This window comes from Neodiprion lecontei, chromosome 3, assembly GCF_021901455.1.
Source record: "Neodiprion lecontei isolate iyNeoLeco1 chromosome 3, iyNeoLeco1.1, whole genome shotgun sequence".
NCBI lineage: Eukaryota > Metazoa > Arthropoda > Insecta > Hymenoptera > Diprionidae > Neodiprion > Neodiprion lecontei.
In genome coordinates, this window is record NC_060262.1 from 16639844 (window position 1) to 16663188 (window position 23345).

General features: G+C 41.7%; 2 protein-coding genes across 7 annotated transcripts in view; one reads left to right on the plus strand and one right to left on the minus strand.

Moving 5' to 3' along the window:
- LOC107225884 (GPI inositol-deacylase) overlaps positions 1–23345 on the plus strand; it is a 223323-nt gene that overhangs the window by 158750 nt on the left and 41228 nt on the right. For all 5 annotated transcript variants that reach the window (XR_006903466.1, XR_006903467.1, XM_046734977.1 and 2 more), the window contains one exon: positions 14841–15100. Coding sequence is in view for 3 of the 5 variants with exons in the window: in XM_046734977.1 (XP_046590933.1) it covers positions 14841–15100 (260 nt within the window). In the remaining 2 variants the exon portion in view is untranslated. The remainder of the gene's footprint in view (positions 1–14840; positions 15101–23345) is intronic.
- The window catches only part of LOC124293598, a 43064-nt gene continuing 29013 nt past the window's right edge, over positions 9295–23345 (minus strand). Inside the window, exons 2-3 of one of the 2 annotated variants that reach the window (XM_046735006.1) lie at positions 9819–9938; positions 9295–9565 (exon numbers count right to left, since the gene is read on the minus strand). In XM_046735006.1, the coding sequence (XP_046590962.1) occupies positions 9302–9565; positions 9819–9887 (333 nt within the window). In that variant the 5' untranslated portion in view covers positions 9888–9938 and the 3' untranslated portion in view covers positions 9295–9301. Of the gene's footprint in view, positions 9566–9818; positions 10373–23345 lie in introns of those variants that run through there. The other variant, XM_046735005.1, reaches the window with a different exon arrangement.

Here is a 23345-nt window from a genome sequence, read left to right on the forward strand (position 1 = left end):
AGGTTAATTAATCGGGCTAGCTAGGGCAGAAACCTCATTTGATAAGGAGTACTCATACACCTTAGCCTTGAAAACAGCACATGAGGACGAGGAAGTAATGTCAAGAGAATGCCATAGGTAAACAGCAGTGAGATGGAAGGAGTTGCGGTAAATGCAAGTTCTATGTAGCGGAATATGAAAAGTATTAGCCATGCCCAGACGTGACGAATGACGAGTATAATCATGATGTAAGGAAAATAGTTCAAGTAAATACGACGGGGCATGGTTATGCAGAATATTATAAGTAACTATAGCTACAAAGTACTTCCTCCTGTTTGACACTGACAGCCACTTCAACCGTAATCGATACGGGGTGATGTGTACATCACCACGTAGATCAAAAATGAATCGTATCGCACTGTTTACCAGTCGCTGAAGTTTTAAGTCAAGCTCGTTTGACAAATCATTATAAACAACACAACAATAGTCAGTAAAGGAAAAATTAGAGTAGAGACTAATTTTATGCGAAGTTCAGTTGATAGTGAGTTCTTATGGTATTTTAATCTATGAAGTGTGAAATTCACTTTGCGAGATATTGTTGTTACATGACTAACCCAAGAAAGATTTGCTTGCAATATAACTCCCAGATTACGAGCCTCTAGTACATAAGATATAGAGGTCTGATTTATTGCCATGACCGGCAATAGTTTAAAGTGAATGGACTGAACGTTTGCTCCACTACCACAGATCATTACAGAAGACTTCGCTAAATTTAATTTAAGGCTATTTTCATTCGAATACTCAGATATCTGGTTGATATCATATAGTATCTTAGCTAACCCTACATTGAGCTCTGACAGGTGACAGCTCAAGTAGATTTGAGTATCATCAGCAAACACTATGTGGTTGGAATACTTGAGAGAAGCTCCTATGTCGTTGATAAAGATAGCAAACAATAAGGGTCCTAATACAGAGCCTTGCGGAACACCTGATGTGATAGGAAGCCAGTCCGAAATATTAGTCTTATCTATGACAGTCTGAGTCCTATCAGTGAGATAGAAGTAAACCCAGCTCAGAGACGATTCGGAAAAACCAATGTTACGGAGCTTTTTCAGCAGAATGGAATGAGAGACCGTGTCAAAGGCTTTGCTGAAGTCAAAGAGAACTAAAATAGTGACACGTCCATCATCAGCAGACTTTCTAATGTCATGGCAAAGGCGAAGCAAGGCTGTCTGTGTACTGTGAGCAGTGCAATACCCTGATTGGCGAGAATCCAAAATATTATGGTCAGTAAGATATTTAGTGATCTGGTTATGAGCAATCTTTTCATAAATTTTGGAGAGTTCGCACAAGTTCGCAATTGGTCGAGTATCCGAAGGAGACAAAGGTGTATTTTGTTTTGACAAAGGTCTAATAAATGATCGTTTCCAACTCGTCGGAAAGAACGAGTTGTCAAAGCAGGAATTGAACAATTTCTGTAAGAAAGGAACCAGCAATGGAGCTGCTTTTTTAATAATGAAAGACGAAATACCGTCAGGTCCAGTCGAATGAGAATTAGAGATATATGACATAATTAACCGGAGTACATCATTCTCCGTTACATGCTCGAACTGAAACAGATGATTCGAGGTATCAACATGGCTTTTAATTGACTGCAATTCAACTTTAGAACAAGCTGGTAAGGAACTAGAGATTGAGGAATAATAAGAGTTCAATTGATCAGGCGTGAAAAAATTAAGAGAGGAGGTTGACGATGTTTTTACTAGCCCAAGGGTCGCAAGCTCCTTCCACAGTTTGTTAACATTAATAACATTAGCTAGTCTGGTAAAGTTGTACTCACTTTTCACGCGTTTCAACTCAGACGTCAACTCATCTCTGAATTTTCGATAAATTGCATACCTTGATGGGCTATTAGCCCTTTTTGCTTGTTTATAAAGGACGTTTTCTAATACGCAATTTTAATTCTGGTGTGAGCCATGGTGCAATAGGCTTGCGTACAATAAAATTCTTGAAAGGAGCATGAATGTCAAGAGCTAAAAGTAAAATACCTTCTAAGATCTCAAGAAACACGTTAATATCATCAGAGATTGAGGAATTTGTGGGTACAAGCTCTACTATCTTAACAAGAGATAATTCTACAGTTGTATTGAATGCCCAAACGTCAAAATTCTTGAAGTTGCGGCGAACTATCATCTGGTCAGGATTCTGCGGTGTAATAAAGGCATACGAGAGTTCAAGAAGGTCGTGCCCTGCGATAAATGGTGTTTTAGACTTTGTGAAGGCAATGTTTTTGTCACTACTATCAATAATTATGACATCAATAAGCGTATCAGATGTGGATGTATGATGCGTCGCTTGGGATTCAACCAGGTATAATAATAGGGAAGAAACCATCTCACTAAGATATCTAGATGCAACAGACCTAGACAAAAGATCACAATTCAGATCACCAGCAATTATGACATTTTTGAAGGAATGACTAAACTCACAGAAAGTGTTAACATAGTCAGTGAATAATCTACTTTTGGGTGGCCTGTACATGGACGTGAATAATATAGAGTCCTGGTTAGGATAGTGTATGTCAAGCAGGAGATACTCAGGTTGATTGGAATACAAACAAGGTGAAGCTGCTAATAGATTGGCTTTCAGTGACTCATGAATATAACACGCAACACCTCCACATCCCTTTCCTATTCTATCGTGACGAATAATAAAATAGTTCGGAATCTTGACAAGATCATTAGAAATTTCAGGCTTGAGCCATGTTTCAGATATAGAAATAGTATGATAAAAATGTTCGCTAAGATATGATTTTATGTAATCTACGTGGCCCAATAACGAGTTTGCATTAAATTGACAGATTTTCAAGGACGTAGAACTATCATGCAATCTCACTGCTTTTCGAGAGTTCTGTACATGATTTAGTCAACCCAACTTGTCGAGATCAGCCTCAGAAGTAATACAAATAAGCTGAGATCCATCTTGCTTACGTGCGTAGATCTGACCCTCCCTAGACCATACATATTTTCAATTTCTATCAGACGCGATCTTCTTAGTTTTACGCAACAAATTATACATGTTTGGGTGAAGAAACTCGTTGACAAAAATGTTACCGAGTTTATCACACGCAAAAACATCTTTAACCGCTAATACGCCGTGCGAACGCTTTTTCCTTATAATATGGCTACTGATCTGAGAGGATTTAAAGAAGACGATAAATGATTTAGATGCCTCTAGAGAGAGAGAGAGAAAAAGAGAGAGAAAGAGAGAGAGAGAGAGAGAGGGAGGGAGGGAGGGAGGGAGGGAGGGTGGGAGAGAGAGAGAGAGAGAGGAGAGAGAGAGAGAGAGAGAGAGAGAGAGAGAGAGAGAGAGAGAGAGAGAGAGAGAGAGAGAGAGAATCTCTGTCTGAATGATCTGATTTCAGGTTTTTCATTTGAAAGTTCCTGATTTTTTGCTCACAATTATTACACTTTTTCATCCCAGCTTTACATTCCTTCGTTGCATGTTGTTCTGCGCAATTTCCGCTCGTTACTTGTCTTTTGCAATCTTTATGATTTAGATGCCTCATCTAATGCCTGCAATCTTTAGCGAAATGATAATACTCGCAACACTTGAAACATTTTAGAAACCCTACGCACTCTTGTACTCTACATATATTCCACCCTATTTTTAGCTTTCCCAACCGCAGAAATTTCTCTCTGGTCCCAGCATTCACATCCGCTATCACAACTGTGTTTTTCGAATCATCCTTTGCCACTTTATGTACTATCTTCCCCTCGGGTGGTTTCCTCTAGTCCATTTTGGTCTATTGTTTTCTGCCATAGCTGATAGGGTTCTGGCAGAGAGAGGGGAGGAGAGAGGGAGGGAAGGGGTGGGGGGAGATATTAATTGAAGTATTCATTATGCCCTTCAAATAATACAATCTTAAAACTAAATAACTCAATCTAGCGTGCATTAAATCCAGGATACAATATAGTATTGAAATAACCTACTTAACATTATACACCTTAATCTTATCTATTAGCATGCTTGAATCCAGGATACCCCCTAGAACAGGAATTACTGAGCCGAATGTCATAGCGTACTCAAAAAGTTAAAACCAGAAAAGTTTGAACGACAACATATAGTAAATGAAATAAAATAGTAATATAGTAAAACCGAATCAAGCAGAACCCGTGCCGCTATCAAAAAGATACGTAAAGAGTTTTACCCTGAATTAGTTAATGACCAAGCACGAAGTTAACTCAACGGGCAAGGAGTGCCAGAAGTAGACGGCAGTGAGGTAGAACCGGTTGGAAAAAATCGCGGTGCGATGCAAGGGGACGTGAAATTAATCTTGGCTAAACCTTCTCCTAAATCAGATGGGTGGCAGGTTAGATAAATTTACGTATCGTCCGCAAAAATAATTCGCTTCGAATAAGCAAGCTTAGCGCCGATATCGTTAATGAATAATGAGAATAGCAGAGGCCCAAGAACGGACCCCTGGGGAACACCAATTGAAGTTTACAGCCAAGACGAGCATACCTCGCTGTTCGCGCAACTTTATTATTATTATGTTAGTTAGTAAATTCATAACACTAAATATTTTAGTTTGATATATTCGTAGGCTGTACCTATTTACCACGTATAAGGTGAAAAAGTGTCACAACGACAGATTTACTTCCTTATTTCACACTACAACCAGTTCAACGCTATAGTGATTCAAATTACGTACTTATTGTCCGCGCCAGAAATTCGCGGGCCGAGACTCGAAGCGGCTGTCACGTGCGTTCGCTTGGCCAATCTTAGAGCAGCACGAGGGAGTTAGTCTCGAGCGCTCGAATAGGTAGGACGTGTTAAGTTTTCCTTTACCCGCGCGCGTCGATTATTCTGTTTCGCGTAGTTTTGAGATTTATGAGTTTAAGTTGGTCTGGGGAGACGCGGTTCACCCTCCGGTTGGATTATAGGTGCCCGTCTCTGGGGCGAGCGTCATCGCGGCGACATACATTGTCGCCCGAACACTTCAGCGTTGGTTTCCCGAGACGTCGGGACCGCTGTTTGCACGGCATTGGGCCACCCTGACGCTTCCCCTTACCCGCTTCCACGTTAGCTTTGGAAGTTGCGGTTCACGGTTTACTCATGGAGGTTTCATAAGTTGGTTTAAGATCATCGAATGATCATTCAATCTAGTTGACAAGGAACGCACCAGCGACTGTATTATCCTGCATTATGATAATCTGATTTGCAGTTAATAAACATTTGTCTTGCTTCGGCTTTTCCTTCTGCACCGTGAGGATTTTTATGCCGAAGCAAGCGTCTTGTCTTTCCCGCGAAATCGTGTTATTTATTTATTCACCCTCTCACTCACTCATCCCATCCCGATTGAAGTTAGAGAAGAACTCTGGTTAAACGACCTGAACACTTGCCCTGCTCAATAACCGCTTGAGAACGGCCCGATAAAGAAGAAAAAAACTACCGCAGTGCGCGATTTGAAACCCGCAAACGCATAAGCTTAGTCAACAGGATAAAATGATTTACTACGTCAAACGCCTTGCTAAAATCTAAGAGCACAATAACGGTTATGTGCCCTAAGTCTGCTGCAAACCTCATGCCATGACATAGCTTGTGTAGAGCCGTTTGAGTACTATGCCCTTTACGATAACCAGATTGAAACGGATCGTGAATGTTGTGAGCGTCAAAATAGTCTGATAATTGGGAATACACCACCCGCTCAAAAATCTCAGATAATTCACTCAGATTGGCAATGGTTCGAGAATCCGCAGGTGACAGAGGAGGATTGACTTTTAATAGTGGTCTGATAAAGGCGCGCTTCCAGCAAGATGGGAAAAAACCATTCACCAAGAAGTGATTAGAAATATTAGTAAGTACATCCGCAAGATGCGGCATTAAAGAAGCATTCGAAACTGCAGCCAATGCAGCGTTGAGCACGTTGGCGGAAAAAAACCCTAATGGAGAGTCCTGACACATCTCAACCAGTCCCATTTTCTCAAGTTCATTTCAGAGCGTAGAGCTGTCAGTAACCCCTGAGAGTAATCGCAGATTGTAACTATCGGCCGCGTTCCGAAAGTCACTGGTGAGCGTCTCGCGAAAATGCCGAAAGATGGCCATATCTAGGATGCTGCTAGATCGCTTAGCCCGCTTAAATAAAGAGCTACGACGCTTTATGCGAGCTCTCAGGTCGTCGGTGAGCCAGGGTAGATGACGCTTCCTGACTGTAAAAGTTTGTTGTGGTGCATGCAACTCCGTGGCCTCTACAATGCAATCAATGAAAGCACCCGTGAAGGCATCAGCCTCTGCCATAGAGGAACCTGAAGCACGTGAGCCTAAGTCTGCGCTGTCTAAGAAGTGCCTCAGAATGACCAGAAATGCATCAGCATCGAAATGCTCAAAGTTTTTGCAGGTGATTGGCGCTCTAGGAGTTGTCCCAGATCAAATATGTAGGTAAGTTCCAGTAGATCATGGCCTGCTAAAAAACGAGGTTTCCGACTTCTTGAAAGCGTGAATCTTGTGAGCATTATCAACAATAAATACATCAAGCCAGAAATCAAAGGAGGCAGTGTGGTGAGTCGCGTCGGATTGGACGATATGCAAAGATTGAGATGAAAATTATTCCCGTAGAAACGTGGCTTCAATATTCGCGGTTAGCAGATTACAATTTAGATCGCCGCAAAAAATGATGTTGAAAGCAACAGCATGCTTGACGAAGGAGGTAATAAAATCTCCAAAAACGAGTCCATTGGGTCTTTTATACCTACTGCCAAATAAAAGCGACTGAGCGTTGGAACCACAGATGTCAAGAATTGAAAACTCTTGAGCGTTTGAAAACGGCCCATGAGAGGACTCCAATACCTTGAAAGTTAACGAGCAGTGTACATAACAGGCTATCCCTTCCCCCCGTCTGCCTTCACGATTATTCCGAATAAGTATGTAGTCGTCGAGTCTGATCAGCTCATCAGACACCAGCGGGTGCAGCTAAGTCTCCGCAATTGAAATTATATGGTAAGCTTTAGTTTTCAAGTAAGCTTTAAAAAGTTTCAAATGACCAACGAGAGAGTTAGCATTAAACTGTGCTATATTAACTTTGGTAAGTGGAGAAACGCTCGGTGGCATACCCTCATCGTTATGTGATAAAAGTTTTGAGAGATCGTCAAGTTTTTTTGATGAAAATGATGGAAGAGAGAGAGATAGAGAGAGAGGGAGGGAGGGAGTAATTTTGAATTCAGTTAATGTTGCCATTGGTCGTTTATTGAGTTCTCAAGCCCTAGATCCGAAGAAGAAAACGAAAAAAAAATTTCATATCACATTAACTTTGGCGTTCAATATTTTGAAAATCATAGTATAGATTTCAATCAGACTTATACATCCAGGCCAAATGGAGAAGGTCTCTCGACCCTGTGAGTTCCGTTTCAAAATATTTACTTGTTCCGGACATTCGACATCCTGATTTCGGACAAAAGTTGGGCCGGGTAAATGATTCTCGGCTAGCACTGGCCGGCCTACGGGTACTTGGCGGCGATTCACTGCAGCGAATCTTGGTGTGTGCAATAAATACTGGCTTAGCTCGGATGAGCACGATGTCAAGATTGCTCCATTGACACGATATTTAATTTCAGTAGGTCATTATTGTCACTAATTTGATAATTGTAGATGAATGTGGCTACTCGCGTTGCGTTGACATCATTTATCCCTTTGAACCCATATATGCAACAAACGAATTGTTCTCACATCACCAAGAGCTGATCAGTAGTGTATATACGAGAGTTCTAACTCAAAGATGGCGGAGCTCCCCCCTAGCCCCCCCCCCCCCCCCCCCCCCCCGGCTCCACCCTCGACCCCCCGCGGCCCGCGGTCCTCACCCCTCGTTCCCCCTCGACCCGCGGCGCTATCACCCATCCCTCTCGTTCCCCCCGCGCTGTTTGATAATTTTCGCGATTTGCCGCAAGATGGATACTTTCATGGCATTTGTCACACACACACACACAAAATTTATAATTACGAAAATAAATAAATTAATTGATTAATACAAAATAAAAATAAAATACGATATATAATAGTATAATAATAGTTATATAAGAATAGTAAAAACGGTGAAGATAAATGAATGAATGAGTTATAGAATAATTGAAGTAAATAAATAACTAGATAGAGAGGGAGAGAGGAAGAAAGAGAGAGAAGCAGGTATTTATTTGCCCTGGGACAAGCCCCCTCATGCAGCATATGGATAATCAAGAACGAAAACACAAAAATCAATAAATACGAAAATAGATAAATTAATTAATAAATACAAAATACAAATCGAAGGGTCGATGATAAGCTTGAAATTTATCGATTCCTTTCGTTTCATGGCCAGCAGTCTTGACAAACTCTCGTCATATTTGGCCGATGCCGATAAACATATAATGCGTACATTCTAGAATAATCCGACTCTGCTCAGTTTGACAATGAATTATTTGCCTAGTCAGATGAACAGCTATATTGATCAATTTCGCAACCTCACCCCACTCACTATCCTTGTATCGGTAAACACACTGCCGTGCGACCCGCTGCTTGCACATTTTTTACACGGAAACTGTGAATCGTCTAAGAATTACAACAGAATATTCAATTATACAAAATATCTCCACATTCTCTTCCCTTATGCATACAGGTGTAACACATCATCGATAGTAATAATAATAATAATAATAATAATGACGACGACGACGACGACGACGACGACGACGACGACGAGGACGAGGACGAGGACGAGGACGAGGACGAGGACGATTATGGTTATGATGATGATGATGATGATGATCATAATGATAATGATAATTATAATAATAATAACGACGACGACGACGACAACGACAACAACAACAACAGTAATAATTAAATATCATGTACCAAAATAATCTGGGATTCTGGCGCAAACTTATTGTTATATTTGCGTAACAGATCGAACGATACTAGACGAGCACAAGATCAAAATCAAGACATGGAAATGCCAACAATAGACGGTATTACGAATAGCGCAAACGTTTTAGTAAATCAAAATGACATTAAAAATTTCTCAGAAGAATCTCCAAACAAAAAGATCAAGACACAGCATCGAAACAAATTTTACCAGCGTTATGTAACCAGCATAAACGTCGCTATATTTAAAAAAATTCACAGCTGAACCTGAAAATAATCTATAACTAACTTACAAAATATTTGGAGGAGAAATGAGTTTTATACATAGACACAATCAAATATGATATATAACGGGTGCATATTCTATGCACCATTTGTCTTTATTTTGAAACAATTAAAAAAAGAGTCATTGAGGGGCTATTCAGATTTAGTAATTGGGGCTGTAAGCCACCCCGAGGCCCTCCGGCGCTTGCGACGCCGGATGAGCCCAATCCACAAAGGGGCAGTGTCGCCCCCACCGCCCCTCGATCAGCCACCTGATCCCGAAAAAATCTTTCTCATCGTCACCGAGAAGTTGGAGGTCATCAGCCTGATGAAAAAAAGTACTCATTTGCCGCTTATGATCGGCCCTGTCGCTTCGTTTTTTTGTAATGGACTCGATGCTGAGCAGCCCCAGAGTCCTCAGCAGGTACTGTAAACAAGGATAAACCACCAAATTCAAATTAAAATGCTACACAAAACACTTCAAAAAAAAAAGAGCGAAAACCATGATTCGAGAACAATATCACGAACAATGAACAATAAATCAAAATGAAGAATTCTCAAAACTTGCAAACTTTTTCTTTGCACATATAAACACAAATAATTAAACGACTCAAAAACTCTTAAACATGTTAATATAAAAAACATCTTTAATGAGCAAGATAATGAAACGCGGTACTCACAGAAGTCTTCTCTGGTTCATCATTGCAGCCCTCCACCAAGTCAACGCCAACGCTGAGAGGATACATCATCGTAGATATATTTCCGAATTTGACTGCATAAGTATCAATTTTCCTGCTACTCTGCGTGATGTGAAAAATTTTGAAAAATGGATACAAGTTTTCACGCAATACGGGGTTAAATAGGTTGCTTAAAACCCTAAAGACTCAACTCCTCCACATCAGCATCAACCAATGATGTTTGAGGTAGAGGAAACTGACCAATTACTACAAGGATCTTTTTTCTTCTCTGCCGCTCGAACAATAACCCCACCCACGATGTGACCGAAAATGAAATGCAGGTATGAAATCAGAAAAAGGCTGAAATATACAGTTCTCCAGAAACTCGTATAATCCATCAATTTTGCATGTGAACAGCCTTATCGGAATGTAAAAGCAGAATTCATAGAATATATTTCACAAATAAGTAATGATGTGATATCTCATCAACCTAACTCATGAAACTGACTCATCAAATAACCGTTAGAATAATTCATAAAATTCAATAACTATTAGCTCTTGAGTATAACCCCTCAATATTTTAAACCTTATAAAATTCATACCGTAATCGTCGTCGTCGTCGTCGTCGTCGTCGTCGTCGTCGTCGGCGTCGTCGTCGTCGTCATTATTATTATTATTATTATTATTACTATCGATGATGTGTTACACCTGTATGCATAAGGGAAGAGAATGTGGAGATATTTTGTATAATTGAATATTCTGTTGTAATTCTTAGACGATTCACAGTTTCCGTGTAAAAAATGTGCAAGCAGCGGGTCGCACGGCAGTGTGTTTACCGATACAAGGATAGTGAGTGGGGTGAGGTTGCGAAATTGATCAATATAGCTGTTCATCTGACTAGGCAAATAATTCATTGTCAAACTGAGCAGAGTCGGATTATTCTAGAATGTACGCATTATATGTTTATCGGCATCGGCCAAATATGACGAGAGTTTGTCAAGACTGCTGGCCATGAAACGAAAGGAATCGATAAATCTCAAGCTTATCATCGACCCTTCGATTTGTATTTTGTATTTATTAATTAATTTATCTATTTTCGTATTTATTGATTTTTGTGTTTTCGTTCTTGATTATCCATATGCTGCATGAGGGGGCTTGTCTCAGGGCGAATAAATACCTGCTTCTCTCTCTTTCTTCCTCTCTCCCTCTCTATCTAGTTATTTATTTACTTCAATTATTTTATAACCCATTCATTCATTTATCTTCACCGTTTTTACTATTGTTATATAACTATTATATAAGTCCAGGGGGGCGGGAGGGGGGCGCGCGGCGGGTTTAGGGCGGCAAGTGAGGGGTAGCGCCGCTGGTCGAGAGTCAACGAGGGGCGAGGACCGCGGGCCGTGGGCGGTCGAGGGGGGAGCTAGGGGGGAGCACCGCCATCTTTGAGTTAGAACTTTCGTTTTTACACTAGCCTGAACCAAGTGACAATTCGAGATATTTGTAATATTTATTAAAACTCGTATGTATGTAACTCAGATTCGCGTAACAATTGCAATGGTTTATCCTTCCTCTTCCTATAAAATGCAGGATTCCCAAGGTTATGAAATATTGGTGTTCTACGAGAGATAGATATTGAGAATATATCATCGCCGTAGGATCTGCGAATTAGTAATCATCAACAGGAGTGAGTGAAGCGGGATGTTGATTAATAATACAAGATGATCAATGAACAATGATGGATACTTTATTTGAGAAAGATATACGAACTGTATCGCGAAAGAACAGAACGACAACTGAGGCCTTACAAAACCGAGCGAATAAATGGATGATACCCGTAAAAGATTTTTAGACACTAAATAATACATCAAATATACAGCTGATTGGTGTCGAGGTGAAAACGGTACTAAATATAGCAAATGAAATAAGACGGTAAGGTGTACGAGACAATACTTTGACTTCAGCATGACTTCTCTACTTTGCCGAAACAATTAGAAACCAAATTGTTTTCTGTATTGTCGGAGTTCCGTGCTATCACAGGCTGCAACTTTAATTATATTTTTTATGACGTCCGTAATTTCTTTTCACCCGTCATAAAATTATTCGAAGATAATTTTTTCTCACAACTTTCACAACATCAACGCCCACACCTACCGTGGTTGCGTCAGCTGATACGTGGTTTACTTATTAATCATACATCTATCGAAAAAGGTACCAATCTAACGGCGTAAAAACACTTTCTCAATTGCTACGTTACCACCCGGACTAAGTGATTTACCTTTCGTTTTAGACTATAACCGATTTACCACCATCACTTGAGTCTCATCTCTAGCTAACCGCAGCGTCATAAATATTTTGATATCGCAACTGCAAAGTATTGAGCAGTGAAAATATAAATATATATCATTCATGAATCTAAATCCAAATAATAATAGGTACCTGGGTGAAGCGAAGAAATTTAGCATGTGAACCGAAACAGGACAGAGTCACCCACACAGAAACTTTAGTACATCCGAGTCGCTAAATGATTTTAAATAAAAGCATGATATACTTTTTATAACGTATGATGATATAGGAAAAGTAACGGTTTCGACTTCGATGACTTTTTAAAATTTTTGAATGACTTATATTTGCGAATTTCTGCACATAGAGAAAGTATTTGTTTAGTTTACCGAATACGGCAATCAAATATGGAGAAAAAAATGTTTTTTCGATTTAACGAACTGTTATTTGATCTAACAACACAGTGGTCGGAGTAATAATTTGTGCAAATGAAATGAAACCAAATTTATTTGATTTGATAAAACGTATCATCCGCCGTATTTGATCGCCATACGTGGTTAGTACAACAATTTTTTTCTTTTTTGTGCGTAGTCTCCTAAAAGCAGGTTTCAAGAAAAATGTTGGTCTGCCTATCCTCTCAATCTCCCGTGATGATTTCGGAAAACGGCCTGCTCAAAAAATCTAAAATTAACAAGACTTTATATTCAAATGATGGGCATGAAAATTTGCTAGATCCAGTTTTCTTTAAACGTAATCTTTTCAGAAAAAAAAAATGAAAATTGTAAACATTCGACTCACTTCGGTACAGGTTATATGTTGTCTATAAAATTTTCATGCAAATTAGTATAAAACGAATAGAATCATACAAATACTATTTCATGAGAAGAAAGGAACCGTCTTATTAATAAAAGAAAGTATTAACGGTAACGGATTTTCATTATAATTGATGGTACTCCTGCTAGTACCAACTGAAAAATACAAAAAAAAAAAAATTATTTTCAACCATTTATTTCATTTCTGCCCACAGTTAACTATTAAAAAATAATTATGCTTGACGAGATTGAAGTTTGCGTTAACGCAACGAAACTGTACAAAAAAAATTATCATTTTACACCCTTACAATTACATATTCTGTGTTGTTACGGATTTGCTAAATTTCAGACAACCCTTAAGCTGTGAAATGACTCATATGCATCTCTTCATTAACCTTACGAATTTGAACCTCTATAGGGTCATCTGTTGAATATTGATCGCCCCGGCCCTTGCAGAAGGAGAGAGAACCGCGCATGACAGTTTCAGATGAAATGGGCTGCGTCAGTTGCACTCGAAGTCAATATTTAATGAATGACCCTGTATATGCTTTGCCGATACTGGTTCTCGCAGGTAATCAAGGTTCTGCAAAATTGATAAATCAAAACATTATGATAGCCCTACATATTTAAATAATCCTACCGATGTGAGACAAATGCAGTCATACATTATTTTCGTAAATTGGTTTCAAACAAAGGTCATTTCTACTGACTTCGATGCAATCAACGTGACCCATACGTTGATTCTCGTTTGTTTAGTTGACGTGTCAATCACTACGAGTTTAATTTTTTCTTTATTGAAAACTTAGTTGAAAATTATGAGCCATTTTCTGCGAACAAAAAATGTAGCTATTCGCACGAATAAAAGTGTAACTTTACTTACATATACTGTGAGTTTTTCTAACAACGGTGCGATCCGTGGACCTAAGGCAGGTAACCGGAGTTACAGCTCAGGTTCAGGTTGAGCACCGTATCCTATCACGGTCATCCCAAACGTCAAATATTATTTGTCAAAAAAACCTGAATAAGTGTGGAAACTTATAAAAAATTCAGTTTGGACATTCGACTAAGGTAATAACGAGACAAATGAGAGTAGGATAGTCGTCAAATTCAGTTTTGATATTCGGGAAGGCCATTGCGGGATACAGTGCTCAATCTGAACATGAGCTGTAACTCTGATTACTTGCCTCAGGCGCATGGGTTATTCCGCTGATAAAAAACTCACAGAATGTATGTACTCCTATATATGCACGTACATAAATTTAGTAAGCTTAATTATTAGGGTGGTTTTTTTTCAACTTTTTTTTTTTTTTTCTTACCTACCTTCGAAAAAGTTAATTTTGAGCCTCAAACAAAGCCTAGTGAAACCGGAGCACGGTGGCTTAATTCTAAAAGGTGACGCATCCGATTTGAATTTTTCCCATTTGATTAACACAGGATGAGGGCTATGCAAACACTCTAACCGGGATATCTTGGAAACTATGCAAGTTACGGAGCCTTTTTTTTTCATTCTGTAGGTAATAAAATTTTCTATAAAAAAGGTCGATACTACTATATAGCTAATATATATATTAATATGTATATATAGTAGCTGTATAGTAGTATCGACCTTTTTTATAGAAAATTTTATTACCCACAAAATGAAAAAAAAAAAAATCGACTCCGTCACTTGCATAGTTTCCGAGATATCCCGGTTAGAGTGTTTGCATAGCCCTCATCCTATGTTAATCAAATGGGAAAAATTCAAACCGGATGCGTTACCTTTTAGATTTAAGCCACCGTGCTCCGGTTTCACGAGGCTTCGTTTGAGGCTCAAAACTAACTTTTTCGAAGGTAGGTAAGAAAAAATAAAAGTTAAAAAATAACCACCAATAAATAATGTAGTTGAAATGTATTACAGAAATAAGATGAAATTGATTTTTTCTTTAATCACCAGCGTTGTTGCGGTAAAAAGATGGGTCAGTATCAGACCAAAGTACAATTTCGACTTGGTGGCGAATGGATCGAGGATATTCGTCGACAGTACACATGGAAAGCTGCAGACCGAATCGGCGCTACCAATACATCGCAGCTTTACCTAATGATCAGGTTGATTGGTATACAAGATCACTTGACCATTCAGACAACTAGATTGGAAGCCAGAGATTGGCTATTTATCTGCTCTGCATCTACAATACAGGGTCATTCTAGAGTATGGTAAGTAGAGAATATAACTATATTTAAAATGTCCGGAAAAGATTTGTGATGAGAACTGATGATTAGATTTTTTAAAAACAGTTTATTATTGATTCGGTACTATGTAAAGTGCTTTATTTTCCAATCTTTGAAGACTCCGCGCTATAAAGATGTTGTCTCTGAACTTGCAAACGGATTTCATCATTCCCACATTTCTTTTCTAACAGTATACAACATTTATGCGCGCAGGCGTGTCGATTTGAATGTGAGTCTGTGTCTGTATGTGCACATACATTGTGTATGTTCGTTATATATTCATTTTTATGTGTAGGTTGAATCCCGCGATATCTATAATAAAAGCAGTGTATTATTACGCTCACTGACCTTCAGCTGATATATACTACAAGGGTACATGGATTTTACTGCCACAGACTTTGTATCTGAAGCACAACCAACAACAGAGAAAAATCTGTACACACATAGTGCATTAGCCTTAAGAAACTTCAGTCGTCGTTTGTTTTCATACGGCCCGTTTCTACACACAAATATTTAAACATAGAAAATCTAATCCATGACACTTACACATACCGTATTTGGCACAGAAAACTTACCTTTCTTGCGCCCACTCCTTAATTGTAAGTTGTTAACACGCAAGCCCTTGAGGGGATGCCCTGGTCGAAATCACCGATCCCCAGAATTTTTTTGTGTATCTTCGAAACGGTGCATCGAAATTGTTTACCCCTGCTGCCTTGGATGTTTCCTGAGGAATAGATTCCGATGAATGCATAAAATCAATCAAAATCGACGAAATTTTATCTCGTATGAATCGTGAAATGTAGGTGCGTCACTTATGTTGATTAAAATCTGAACCTAGACACTTTTTATCCGAAAAAAGGGTATGAGATCGCAGTTTTACATGCAATTCCGAATATATGGACCCCGAAATGTATGTGTTTCGAGCTGAGATGGAAAAACGGTATGTTTCTACGTAATTGTGATAATCGACGTTTCTTCACGAATGGAGAACTAAGTTCAAAACCATATGATAGTCAGAGTTTTAGGGCGTTGCAGATAACTTTCGAGTGACGGCCTGCGAGACGACCTTGTTTTGGTGTTGTTAACAATCCCCAATCGCTAATCAACAGCGACAACGCAAAGTAACCCTACGCGCTATCTCTCGAACGTTGTCGGCAACGCCCCAAAACTCTACCATGGTTCCGAGCTGAATTCTCCATTCATGGAGAATCGCCAATTGACACAGTTTCTTAGATAACATGTCGTTTCTTCATTGCAGTGTGAAACACACATGTTTTGGAGTCTGTCTGTTCAGAATTTGTTGAACGCTCGGTGTAATTGATAGGTATAGGGGATATCGTAACAAGGGGGAAAGAAGAAAAAGAAGAGAGTGGAGACTAGTGGCCGCACATAAGTAGTATGTACGGAAGTCGGAAGGGTTCTCCCGGGAGTGTATGGAGGTAATGGACAAGGAAAAAAAGAAGAGGAAGGACAGGTTGAGAAGGTGGGGGACTTGAAAACGATGTCGCTTTTCAAAAGTGGGAATTAGAATCATTTTGTGGTGGGATGGTTCCGGAGGTGGGGGTGTTGTTCCAGCGCGGCGAGGATGTCGGTTAACGGTGGTACTAGAGGGGCTTTGTTGGCGGGAGGAGAATTGGTACGTCGATAATCATAGTTTGCCGGAGTAGGTGCGGCGAGGCATAGGGCATGTGGCTACCTGTATGAGGTTGGTGGCCATAAGGTTTTTTTTTCTTTCTCTGAGGTTGACTCCGTGGTGACGTAAGTAACGGTTCCAAGAAAAATAGCATCACCCACTTGAGGCCTGGAGAACCGCCGACCGGAGTCCAGTAATTCACCTGCCAATGTCAACAGCGGTCACTACGATCCTCGCAACACACCGAAGACCTCGCAATAAACGCTCATAGCAACCCAACCGTATTCTTTAGAATTTGTTCTCTTTTTTTCATCGCTACCCTCCTGTCTTCTTCCTCCTTCCATTTCATAATCATATTATAATATGCCTCCCTCGCTCTCTCTCGCTCTCCTCTCATTCCTTCTACCTCCCCGCTATTCGCCCAGCCATCAATTCACCATTCACGTATCTGGGGCTAGTCGGCCCGGAAGTCGTCGATCTGACACCGCTCCACCGCTCCACCGAGGAGCCCTGTGCAAGTTCTTCTCATCACGCATTTCTCAACATTTTGGTCCTTCGAGCCGGATAGAACATTTGCAATCTCTTAAATATTAATCATTGTGCTGTTAACTCTGACTCTCTCGCTCTCGCTCAATGCCAGGATTAAGCCTGTCTCGCTCGCTCTCGTGTAGTGCGCGGATTAACTCTGACCTTCTCCTTCTTGTGCGGTTCGCGTATAGTGCTATCTCTCTCGCTCTGACGCAGTTGTCGGCTCATCTTTGACTCTTCACCTTCTCATCTTGTTGTGGTGTTTACTTTTGTGACTCGTTTGCCCTCACGTGTGTATCAACAATGCCTCTCATGCGCGATGATGAGTCGTCCGCCAAAGGATCAACAGTCTCCTTAAAAACATTGCCGGTGCCACTGATAATACCGACAGCTGACCTCCGCACGACCGCAGACCATCTTCAAGGCTTAGGCCGAAGAACACGAAGCAACTCACCGTCAGTGCTCAGCAGTGAACTGTATGTGCGAGTCAATTCTCAGAACGAGCTAATTGAGTCGATGGAGGATTTGCTCACTCAAATGACAGAACCTTCCGACGACATTGCGCTCACCGAGGTCACCGTGATGCTCGACCAGCTGGACGAGATCCATCAGGCTTGCCGCTCCAAGCACTCATGGCTAGTCTCTCATTGGTCTCCCGCTCACCTAGACCACTCATACTTTGCCAAGAAGGTCAGCCTCAACAAATCCAAGCCGGTGATCAAGATCAAGAGGCTGCTTGGACGTCTCCAAGAACAGCTCACATTGTCTGCTCAACCAACCGCTTCAGTCGAACCAGGATCTTGTACGCGCTCACCTCTACCCGAACTAACGGTGTCGACCGGATTTCAAGGCCATGTTTATGTCTGTCATCGGCAATCGCTCAGATCTCAGTGATCTCGAGAGGTTTCAGTATCTGAAGACGGCTGTGCAAGGTGATGCGTCAAAACTCATCGTCAATCTCACCCCGGACTCGTCGTCATACACAAAGGCGTGGGAACTGCTCAGTGGTAGATTTGAGAACAAGCGGCTGATTATCAAATCTCACTTGGATAGACTGTTCAACCGTAAGCCGATGTCAAAACGTTGGGCTAGCTTACTCACCAAGATGGTGAATATTATCAACGAGATAACTCAGGCTCTCAGAACGCTCACAACCGAAGGTAGCAATGACTGTCTCATGGTGACACTCATAGGTGGACTGCTCGATCGAGATACTCGTGAGAAGTGAGAGACTTCCCCAACATCTTCCGAAAAATTCCCTTCGCTCAACCAGCTCACCGAGTTTCTCATGGCTCGTGCTCGTACGTTAGAGCACATCGAGTAGGATTCAACTCCTGCTCAACCTAATACTGTTAAGGGAGCTATTCTCAAAAGAGCCAGCTCATAACAGGCTTTTAAAACACCGCAGTCGATTCAGCAGACGTCTCACACCACCCAAGAGCGAGCATCCCATCCATGCGATTGCTGTGGACAGGATCACTTCATAGTGATGTGTTCATAGTTTCAAGGCTGCTCATTAGATGCACGGGTAAGCCTCGTTAAGGAGAGGATTCTGTGCTGCAACTGCCTTGGTGGGCACAAAGCACGAAAGTGCAACAACTCCAAGCATTGCAAGATATGCAATGGTACTCATCACACCATGCTGCATGTTGCAGATCTGTCAACCATCTTCGGTGCCTCAACCGAAAGCTCTCAGACCACTCAGGATACTCAAGCTGCATCAACCTCTGAAGCAGCTAAATTTTCACCAGCGTGATGTTTAGGGACGATCGTCAATAATCACGACCAGTCTTCGGCGTGCTCATCTACAACATGTAGTCATCTCACCTTGCTGGCAACTGCAACAGTAACAGTCTTCTCGACGACCTCATCATACCAGGTTCGACTACTCATCGATCCTGGCTCAGAAATCTCATTCATCTCAGAAAGTCTTACAAAACAGATGAACCTTGAAAAGGGGCACTCAACACTTGATGTCTACGGCGTTGGTGGAAAAAGGAACTCTCAGACAAGAGGCATTGTCACTCTTACACAGACCACTCTCAGTAAAAATCTCAGCTCATGTTCTTAAGATACTAACAACTGTCCTGCCAACCAGTGAGGTACACAGTAAACTCACCCGGCCTCATCTCAAAGCGTTGAACCTAGCTGACCCAGAATTTCTCACTCCAAGGGCAATAGACGTGATCATAGGAGCAGACTTCGAAGGGCAGCTCATAAAGCCAAATATCATCAGACACTCGTCTAGCTCTCCAATTGCTCAATTGTCCATCTTTGGATGGCTAGTCATAGGTCCAATTCATGCATCGGTCACTCTGGCAAGAACGGCACATCATGGCGTCTTACAAGCAACGAACTTATCCTAGCGAGACTTGCTAACAAGGTTTTGGGTTCAGGAAGAACCACCGACGTCAATTGAACCCCAACTCACTTCAGAGGAAGAGGAGTGTGAAGGTCACTTCAAGACTACTCACTCAAGAGACTCAACTGGACGTTACATCATGAGGATGCCGCTCAAATCATCACCAACAGCTTTGCGAGACTCTCATCACATAGCACATTTGTGCCTTCAACGGATCAAGCGGCTTGGCAGAGATAGTCAATATCACCAATTGTCACCAAGTTCGTGCTGGAATACGAAAGAGCTGATCACATGATCAAGCTCGACGACAACTCAACAAGTAGAAGGCCACACTATTACCTGCCTCATCATGGGGTTCTCAAGCTAGATAGCTCGACCACCAAACTCAGAGTGGTGTTCAATGGCTCTAGTGCAAGCTCCACTGGCTACTCTCTGAATGATCTCATGCATGCTGGTTCGAATCTGATGCTCAACATCTTCGACTTGCTCATCTGGATACGCCGACGTAAGCACGTGTTTGCTACAGACATCACAAAAATATATCGGAAAATTTAGATTCACTCAAAAGATTGGGATCTTCAGCGAATACTCTGGGTAGACGAACAGCACTCGGAATCTCATCATCAGCTCACGACTCTTACATATGGAACAAAGGCAGCACCATTCCTAGCAGTAAGGATACTGCTTCAGCTCGCTGAAGACGAAAGCTCAAGATACTCGCTCGCGGTGGAACCGATCACTCATGGTCGATACGTTGATGATATCTTCGGAGGCTCAGACACGGTGGAAGAGCTCAGTCAGGGCTCTGCCACGCGGGCGGATTTCCGCTAGCAAAATGGCACTCTACATCGAAGCAACTGTTGCCGGAAGTCTCACCTGAGCCTGGCAGTGCATCAGGCATCTAATTCGACGTTTGTGACACCAAGACCCTTGGAATACGATGGTCATCTCAACAGGACACGTTCAACTTCTCAACCATCTCATTAGCACACTCTGACAGATTCTCCAAGTGCCTTATCTTATCAGAAGTAGCACAAATATTTGATCCATTGGGCTTTGCCGCACCTGTTGTAATTATAGCGAAGATGTTTCTTCAGACACTCTGGTGACACAGACTCAACTGGGATGACAAACTCCCAGAACAACTCATAACTCAATGGCTTAGCATTAGAGAAGACCTCTTCAGCCTAGCCAGACTTTTTATCCCACGATGGTTCAACACGCTCACTGACTCAGCTGTTAAACTACATAGTTTCTCTGATGCTTCGCAAACTGCAATGGCAGCCGTTGTGTATCTCGTTGTCAACTCACCTGTCCACTGGCGCCAAGATTTCACTCATCTGCTCAAGAACAAAAGTTGCTCCTCTCAAACGTCTAACTATCCCGCGGTTAGAACTCACAGAAGCGCTGCTACTCTCCACGCTAATCAACCATGTTCATGCTACTTTGAACATGCGCGTGATAAATATTCATCTATGGAGAGATTATCAAGTAACACTCACATGGATCAAGGCTCATCCCTCAAGATGGAAGGATTATGTACCCAACTCGGTTACAAAAATTCAAGAACTCTCCGAGAGAGCTCATTGAAGGCATGCACCAGGCACCTCAAACCCAGCTGACTGTGCTTCGCGTGGTATAACCACAGATCAGCTCGAAGATTAGTCTCTATGATGGACGGGACCATCATGGATGACTCAGACAATGGACTCATGGCCTGCTCAAAACGAATCGGCTCCTGATGCTATATGTGCGCAAGAGGCTCGTGCGAATATTGTAATGCATGCTGTAGAATCTTCTCCAGAATATCATTGGGATCTCATCTACAAATTCTCATCTCTCAACAAGCTGCTCAGAATAACCTCTCTGTGCAGCAAATTCATCAAGAAACTCTCAAGCAAACTCAATACAACACCAGCAGCTTGCATTTCATCAAGCAGCATGGAAGATTCACGACTTCTCTGGGTCGCGGCTACTCAATCAGTCTACTTTCAAAAAAAGATCGACTACTCCAGCAACAAATTCAACTGCCAAACTCACACCCGCTTAACAGGCTCACGGCATTCATCAACCATTGCAGTGTGCTCAGAGTGGTCGACTTAAGAAGTCAGAACTCTCATACGAGACCAAACATCCAGCAATCCTTGCTCGCACCTCAATACTCTTGGAACTCATCATCGCTCACGCTCACAATCAAACGATGCATGGAGGAACTCAGACACTCTTGCATTTATCAGACAACTCTACTGGATCATCGGAGGTAGAGCACCAGTCAAATCATATATTCTCAGGTGTGTGGTGTGTGCTCGTCAAAGAGGGATCCGCGCTCAGCAATTGATGGGCCAATTATCTCTGATGCGAGTCACACCATCACGCCCGTTCTCACATATAGGCATTGACTGCGCTGGCCTACTCACGCTCAAAACCTGGAAGGGTCAAGGTTCAAGAACGTACAAGGGATAGATATGTGTATTTGTCTGTCTCACAACATCGACCACTCACCTAGAATTAGTCTCTGACTACACATCTGACGGGTTCATTGCTACCTGCAAACGCTTCATCTCATGAAGAGGACTTCCTTCCGCACTCTACTCCGACTGTGGAATCAATGTCATTGGCGCTGATGCTCAACTCAAGCAATGTTTCACCGAAAGCTTATCAGGTCATCAAGCAATCTCATCACTACTAGCCTAAGATAAGACTCAATGGCATTGCAACCCAACGCAACCCTCCCACATGGGTGGCAAGTGGGAAGCAGTGTTAAAGTCTCTCAAGTTTCACATCAGAAGAACTGTCGGAGACACCGTGCTCACATACGAGGAGACGTCTACGCTCCTCGCTAAAATAGAAGCGATTCTCAATTCAAGGCCGCTCGAACCGCTCAGCGATGACTCCGACGATACCGCAGTGCTCACACCGGGGCATTTTCTCATTGGAACTGCGCTTAATGCAGTCCCGAGGCCCTCACTACTGGACATCTCAACCAACAGACTATCTCGATGGCAGCTCATCCAGCAAAGGGTGCAACAGTTCTGGCATCTGTGGTCAACTCAATACTTGCAACGGCTGCAAGCCATCTCAAAATGGCATCATCCTCACAACGCCATTCAGGTAGGCTCATTAGTACTGCTCACTGATGAGCGCCTACCTCCCGGAAAATAGCCAATGGCCAAGGTACTCAATCTAATACTAGGACAGGATGGACTCACCAGGGTGGTGTCCGTAAAGACGGCCACAACCACGCTCACCAGACCGATTGCCAAGCTCGCCCTCCTTCCTGTGACTCCTCAAAGAAACTCATCATCAATACCATTGCTAATGGCAGGCGGAAATGTTTGAGAATTGGTATTCTCAAAAGCATCTCTCAAGAAGCAGCTGTCGCTCAACGTGAACTAGACAAAACTATTCACTACCTCTGAGAACGCGCCTAGTTACCGGCTCTCCTAGCTGGCAGTCAGTAGTCTCATTTCATTGTGCTCGCGCGTGAATTTTGACAGTACCATCTCAACAGAAAATGGTCGTGACACAATCATTCGTGACTTCCCAAGTAATTAATATAATCACAAACTGACTTCTCAAGTGATTAACATAAATCACAAACTGATTTCTCAAGTCATTACTACAATCTAGAAACACCATAAATCACAAAACTGGTTTTCAAGGGATTAATATAATCCGGACACACTCATACCTTGAATAGCACACTG